At 43.5% G+C, this 8149-nt stretch overlaps 1 protein-coding gene across 1 annotated transcript in view; it reads right to left on the bottom strand.

The window, feature by feature from the left end:
- LOC133132198 (histone-lysine N-methyltransferase 2A-like) overlaps window positions 1-5820 on the bottom strand; it is a 63906-nt gene extending 58086 nt beyond the window's left edge. The window contains exon 1 of the mRNA XM_061247482.1: window positions 5569-5820. Within this exon, the coding sequence (XP_061103466.1) occupies window positions 5569-5814 (246 nt within the window). The 5' untranslated portion in view covers window positions 5815-5820. The remainder of the gene's footprint in view (window positions 1-5568) is intronic.
- Window positions 5821-8149: the final 2329 nt, after the last annotated feature.

The following is an 8149-nucleotide window of genomic DNA, read 5'->3' as shown; positions in this document are numbered from 1 at the left end:
ACATGACTGGGACCAGCAAGGTCGGTGGTTCGATCCCTGGTGTAGCCACAATAAGCTCCACACAGCCATTGGGCCCTTGAGCAAGGCCCTTAACCCTGCATAGCTCCAGGGGAGGATTGTCTCCTGCCTAGTCTAATCAACTGTACGTCGCTCTGGATAAGAGCGTCTGCCAAATGCCATTAATGTAATGTCATGTAACATGTAACCGATCGGTGCAATAACGGCCAATACCATCCCGATGGGCATGATACAAAACCCAAGGATGGGTTCCCTGCATTTTCTGGCCCTCCTATTGGTGGAAACAAATATCCTGAGCAGAGAAGACTTTGAGCAGCAACCACGGCATCAACCAGTCGCGCGACCCTCGATTTACGGTAACACCGAGCACGGGTCCTCCTTACCGGAATTTCAATCAGGATGAGGTCACCCATACCGACCGATGGCGATAGCGATGATGATGTCATCGTCGCTATCAAAAGCAAGGAGGAAATGCCCGTCACCGGGATCACGGGAAGAACAACCCCCCCCCCTCCCCACTCCGGGAAGATCCCTCTCCCGCCTTGCCACGTTAAGCGCGTTGCTATGGTGATCTCACTCTGCTCACTTGCTGGGTGACAAAATCCTCAGCCACTACAAGCAAATGGCAAATGTGACCGTGGGGACTGGTGTTTGATGCCCGGAACCACACAGCGCATCACACTGCAACACCTGTGGCTGGGAACACCAGGCAGGCACACACACACAAACACACAAACACACACACACAAACACACACACACAAACACACACACACACACACACACAAACACACACACACAAACACACACACAAACACACACACAAACACACACACACACACACACACACACACACACACACACACACACACACACGGTCCCTGTTCCCTCGCTTTTCCACGCGCTAAACATACACAAAAAATACACATCCCTGCTGTAAGTTTATAGAAGGGTGCTACCGTGCTACCCAATTTGCTGAAAATTCATGCTCATAAGACAACAAGCAATGCTCAAGAAACAGGCAGGTATCAAAGATTCAAGTCGCTCTCTTATAAATCGCAACCATTTACGGTCATTTTTATTGAGTTATTTTTCCCCCTATTGGACAAGTCAGGTTTTGTGGAGACGTCATATATCCACATTTACCCACGTATACTGGATATTCACAAGTGCTGCACCTCTTTCTAATCTTGTCGGGCCTTATCACCTGATGTCAGATTAAGCCCCCACACTGTTGCTCTGTGGATGTCATCCTAAATGATTTCCCCCTTTTAAACCGGAGTAGTGCGTCACCTCAGCTTCAACAGTTCACCGGTTATTATGACTCACGCTGTATAATCAATACCCATTTTAGACAGTCATGTAGTGTACAGCAGGCTGGTCCCCAGGGCACACCTACCAGTACCAGAAAACAAATCAGCATTCTAGACACTCCCACACCGGTTTAATATTAATGAGTTGAGCCGTTAAGAGTCTCATCTTCCGAACACAGAATCTGACCACTTGGCGCAAAGTTTTGGGTGAGTTTTTTGCCTTTGGTCATTATTAACAAGTGATTACTTTTATAATTTATTATTATTGTAATTATTGTAATTATTATCATCACATAACACTTTATGAAGACAGAGTACAAAAAAACCTGCAAGTCCATAAAGGTCAAATGCGAGATGACAGCTGACGTCTAAGTCTAAGCACCAAAGGACAGGAGAAACTGTAGTTCCACAGTGTGTGTGTGTGTGTGTGTGTGTGTGTGTGTGTGTGTGAGAGAGAGAATGTGTGTGACACACAGAGAGAAAGAAACAGAGACAGAGAGAGAGAGAGAGAGAGAAAGACAGAGAGAGAGAGAGAGAGACAGACACAGAGAGGGAGAGGGAGAGGGAGAGGGAGAGAGAGAGAGAGAGAGAGAGAGAGAGAGAGAGAGAGAGAGAGAGAGAGAGAGAGAGAGAGAGAGAGAGAGGGAGAGGGAGACCAAGCGAGCAAGAGAGAGCAGAATAAAGCCATGGGACCGGGGGGTGTGTAACTAATTCTCCTCCCAACACAGACCCCTGTGGGAGTGGGGTCCCCTCCTCGCCCTTTGATATCCATGCCTGTGTGCGTTCAGACGCCTGCTCTTCCTGAAAGCAGACACAAAGCTTCCCGCTAAGATCCACATGCCGTCTAGGGGGGGGGCGGGCTGGGGGCTCCCCCTTCTGCATAAATAAGGCTAGCACCTGCTGGACCGCTTCCCTTTTATTTGTCAAAGAAGAAAATTCAGTGTAGCAAAGCGTTAATTGTTGTGTGATTTATTCAGCTGTCTGTTGATTGGGGCCTTTTCCACATGAGTAGGTGGGGATATTTCCAAACATAAAGAGAAATACTTAGTTGTTTTCCCTCATACATAAGGCCTGATCTGAACCTCCACTCCCACTCTGGTCTTGCACAACAGTAGTCACGGGTTACCCTTATTGTCCAATTAAGCCTGCAAACCCAATCAGCGGAACGTTTTCACATTAGGGAGACCAAATACTGTTACTGTAATATGTTGGAGGCATGGGGGGAGGGGGAGGTTTTCAGGAGGTGGAGACTGCTTATCAGTCTGACTGCAGAGTATGACAATTCTCCTGAAGGGTTTATCCCACTTTAGAGCTATTTGCAGTAACTTTACAGAAGAGTTTCTGGCTTCTAAAATGAAGCAACAAACCACCAAAAAAAAAAAGTTAGCCAGGCATTACTTACAAACCCATTTGACCCCCATTCTCTCCCTCTCCCTTTATATGATAGAACTGTCTTAAAACTTAAAATCAAAACAGCTTGATTCAAAGCTACTGAGGCAGGGTTTTTTTTTTTTTAAATGTCTAAACAATTTTTAAATCTGCCTTGCAGAGGCCAGCGCAAGTTCAAATGAAACACTCAAATAGCCAGTTAGCCCGCTCATCGAAACCAATGGAGCAGCCACAGGTGCAGCCAAAAAATCCGGACTGCTTTGGTCCTGTCAAAACATGTTTGCTGGGCACACGCACCCATACAGTAGGTTACAGGTCAGCAGGAGCCAAAATGGTCCTGCCCTCACAAAGGATCACCACTGAATAACCTCACAGTGCAGTATCTGAAACCTCCGCTGGCTGCCTGCTCCACAGGGTAATGCTGGCTTCTGTGAGCAGAGCCAGCACATCCATGATTGTTTTTCATATACATTAGCACTGATTCTTCGAAGACAGACCAAGAAAAGTGTTTCTGCCAAACCCTCTCTCTCTCACCCTTGGGAGTAGCTAATGACACACCACGGCCATACATAACCTCCACACTTCCATCACAGTTCACCTGGCTGCAAACTGCATGTCACCCAGCCCATCTGCTGTGCTCGAAGGAGGCGGCAAGTGACTCAATAGCACAACCCGCTGGACAGTGTGAGGCATTGAACTTTTAACCAAAGCATTACCATCTTAAAAACAACACTGAAAACATTCTCAAAATAAAATAAAATATGAGACAAGACATGCAAATTCACAGCTCCATTTTTCATTTAACAAAAAATAACACGCAGCTCTTCCAATAGCATATTTATCTTTTTCCCCACAAGCAGAAAGCAGTGTTCCAGGAAATTGCAATTATTTCTATTTAAATGAGCAATTCTTGTATCTTTCCGGAATATTATATCAGTATTTCGATACATACATTTCAAAGACGAGAGGCGTCATCTCTCACAATAGCTACATTATAAATATGCATTAGCTACATTCCCTGTAAGCAACCTCGCTTCCTTGAGCATCTCTGTCAAATAGACTACTGAATAGACGCGAGAGCATGCCTCTAATCTGATTAACCCCGGTCCTGTATATTAATTCGTCACTGCAAATACGGGGCGACAAATGTTCCAATCCAATTTGAGGCACAATTTTGCGCATAGTCAACACAAAATCCAAAACAATTGGCAAATTCTACATCGTCTCTCATATTAGCCCCAAGTAAAAAGTTTACAGTGCACATATGAAAACTGCTTTGATCAATTCATATTTGCTTTAACTATGCGTTATGGGAATGAGGCCAGTAACAAAAAGAGACAACACGGCGCTCGCGATTTACTCTGCCTTGTACGCGTGGTTAAGAACAGTAGCTACAGTATTATGAAATGGAGAGACGAACGTAACCTCCCCGCCCCCTTTGGAGCTTGTCATAAGATGCGCTGTTATTGTAGCGAAAGCTACAGCGTATTACTTCGCTTTAACAGTCCGTATTGCGTATATTAACCCTAGACCATTGATCGCAGTTCATACCTAACGTACACAAGTCGAAGTAACCACGTTTTCGAATTAATTTCGGAACTACGCACTCTATTATGGAGAAAAAAATGTCCACCTCCAATTTCACAGGCGTTAGTACCGTACTACGCAGCCAGCTCGTGAAGCAAGGGAAGTAGGCGTGCTGCGCTAAAACAGGGAGTGTAGCATGGGGTACACGAGTCGTCCTGCTACCCAGCGAAAATGTGATATTTTCAATGCTAAGTAGCTAGCAAGTAAGATGACCATAAATCGCAGAAGAATACAAATATTCCGTTGAAGGGAGACTGAAAACGTATACCTCATTGCGCTTCCCACAAATATTTGTGGACAGGATGCGAGCGAAAAGATAACAAAATCACCATCTCGCGTCTGGTATATTTTAAGTACAAAGCATCTCATATTAGCTAGCTAGCTGGCTAAATTGTTGTCTACGTACATAGCTTGGTAGCTTGATGTCTACTTAGCCAGTTAACAAGCAACTATGTACTAAATGTACTTAGTTAGGCACTCTCAAATGAATTACGTGAGCAATTAAAATAATATTATGAACGCCACTACTTCACTTGTTTCATTATGCCATGGAAAGTGGCCATGGGCTTGAATTACTGCGCGAGTCCGACGGTGACATGGTTTGTTTTCAATCAGTCACCAATACTGCTGCTGCTGCTGGGAACGAGCTCACTGCGAAAACTGGCGACACGCAGTTACAAATAGAAAATAGCAACATCATTCCGAGCACACCGATGAAATCGGAATCAGTGTAACTTTGATTCGCATCGACAGTGCCTTTTCCCTGCAAGTTACTTTCATATTTTCCGACCCTTTCCTAACATTATGACTGCAAAATGTGGAAGGCTGATGCACCCTGCGAGTCAGTAGTTAGCGCGCTACATCTCAATAAGCTAGCAAGCAAACTAGCTTGCTAGCAAGCTACCTTGTTCAAGCACTAAATAAACTTCTGTTGTGCACGTTTAATTACCCTCAATGCAATTTGATGTCAGCTATAATAACGGTTAACTAACAATACCTTCCACAATAACTTCCAAATAGCCGAATTTGAGACATTTTGCACAAAGAATAGCGAACTAGCTTACGTCCCAGCATGAATCACGGTGGAAAAAAAATAGTGGCAAGTGAGCTACACAGATAAGAACTATAACTGTCTATGGATGACTAGCCACTCTAAAGTTGGCTGGACATCTCAAATGATTGCGGGTCCATGTTTACAATGAAACGCCGTTACGACAGCTATAAGTCGCCCATCATACCACTGTCTCTTGTGGTCATCTTACCTCCCCGCTGCTAGAGCCACTTTCCTCCCCAAAAACATCCCGAAATTTCTGCAGGTTGTTGCCGATGGCAGCGGAGACTTGCAACGCAGCATCAAAGCCCGGCCCAAGGCCGTATGTGTTCGGGTGGGATCCGGTGCCAGTTCGGAGAGAGGCAGTGACCCGTATCCGGCTCGCTCTTCTCCCGCTGCCCGCGTTGTTGATCCCACCGGGCCGAGCGGGGAACCGCCACCGACAGCTGTGCGCCATTTTACACTGTGCTTGCCTGCCCTGAGATCAGAGTGCTGAGGGGGGGCGCGCCCTAAACCTGTATTTTCAACAAACAACAATTAGCCACTCACGGGTAAGTTACTATATATTCATGTTGCGGGGTCGGAATACATAGAACCCGGATACAACATTTTGTACAATATCGTCATCCAGATCGTATGAGTTATTTCCAACCCAGAGTCCCGGGCTGGACCTGGGAATGAAGCTAAACGATTAGCTACAAATACAACCTCCAAGAAGACCACATTCCAACTTGCAACCAGGGAGACAAGACAGAAGGGAGAACGTGGACTTCAGTGGTGTACGGAAATGGAAAATGACTCATTGTTGCTTTCTTGCTGTGTAGGATTTTAGACAGACATCTAACTTAATAGTATCGTAAACCGAAATCCCAGCGCTAGGTAACCAGCAAATAGAACGTATTATAGGCCTATATAGCCGAATTTAGTAAAAAAAAAAAAAAAATTTTTAAAATTAAAAAAAAAACCTAGGCTATCTTTCAACGACTACACAGTTTTTGATATTGCAGGAAGCGTCACTGTGTTATCCGTCTCGGTAATGGTGTGATCCGGTGGCGGCCCGTAGCCTACCTGCTGCAGTTAACCGATTATTTTTATTTCTGAATCTTCAGCTATCTGAATGAGCAAGTGTACACATCCCATACAGTCGTACTTCTGCATGGATTCCAAATGACAACCCCGCATCCGACTAGATAATTATTTATCTTACCGCTACGCTGCTCTGCAGTTATGCTTATATATTGTGGTCATACACCAACATATTAATCACATTATTGTGAATATCAAGCCTCTCTACAATGTAGTTTTTCTGCAGTGCATTACACCTTGGATAACGGCTTCCGGTGTAATTCATCGTGGGAACATAAATTTAAATATATATATTTTTAATATGTGTCCAAACAAATATCTGGTATATATACACTCAGTGATCACTTTGTTAGGTAGACCTATACACCAGCTTGTTAATGCAAATATGTAATCAGCCAATCATGTGACAGCAACTAAATGCATAAAAGCAAGCAGATGTGGTCAAGAGGTCCAGCTGTTTTTCAGACCAAATGTCAGAATGGGGAAGAAATGTGATCTAAGTGACTTTGAACATGGACTGATTGTTGGTGCCAGACAGGGTGGTTTGAGTATCTCAGAAACTGCTGATCTCCTGGGATTTTAATGCACAACAGTGTCTAGAGTGTTCAGAGAAAGTGCAAATTCAATAAATAAATAATCCAGTGAGCAGCAATTCTGCAGGCAAAAAGGCATTGTTAATGAGAGAGGTCAGAGGAGTAGGACAAGACTGGTCAAAGCTGACAGGAAGGTGACAGTAACGCAAACAACCACACATTACAACAGTGGTATGCAGAAGAGCATCTCTGAACACACAACGCATCAAACCTCTTAAGTGGCTAAGCTACAGCAGCAGAAGACCAATAAGTCTAATAAATACCTAATAAAGTGCTCACCAAGTGTGTGTGTGTGTGTATATATGTATATGTATATATCAATGTAATGTACATTTTACATTACATTTCAGTAATTTGGCAGAATAGTTAAAACTGAATCAAATAAATATTTTTTGTGACCACCCTTAAAACTGCATCACTTCTCTCAACCCTGTCCTGCAGTTCTATAAGACAATCAGCAAGGAGGTTGTACCAAGCATGTTGGAGAACTTGCCTCAGTTCTTCTGCAGACTTTGCTTGGCTCCTTGCTTCTGATCTCAGACACACTTGATCAAGTTTTTATGTAAAAAGTAGTCAATTGCTTACAGTAATATGTTACCTTTTTAAATTAAAGACAAAAATTGAATTTTTTTTGGAAATTAATATATATATTGAAATTGAACAAATGAAAGAGCTACCTCTCTGAGGTTACCAGTCTGAGGTTATCTGCATTCATAAGTCCATTTATACTGGAAGCAATTATGCCCATTATGAAGTTTATGACTCATCACTACCAGAAATTAATTTTGCTTTAGCAGGAATGGGTAAGGTTTTATGTTGTATTTGTCTTGTGTTTTGTGGTTCGGTCTGCATCATGTTTAGCTTGTTCAGTCATGCTATACATTACATTACATTACGTGGTATTTAGCAGACGCTCTTATCCAGAGCGACGTACCACAAAGTGCAAATCAATCACAAGAACAAGTGCAAAAGTAGACCTGAGAGGACAGTACAGTTCCGAGTCCTAGTGTAAACATACAGAAATTCAGAACCCTTGAAGAGTACAATCAACATTCAAACTAGCATACCACTGTTGGCAGCTAGAATACAACAACAGCCAATAAAAACAACAAT

The sequence above is a fragment of the Conger conger genome, chromosome 7 (genome assembly GCF_963514075.1).
Source record: "Conger conger chromosome 7, fConCon1.1, whole genome shotgun sequence".
Lineage (NCBI taxonomy): Eukaryota > Metazoa > Chordata > Actinopteri > Anguilliformes > Congridae > Conger > Conger conger.
Note: the sequence above shows the minus strand (reverse complement) of the source record. Positions and strands in the feature narration are given on the sequence as shown.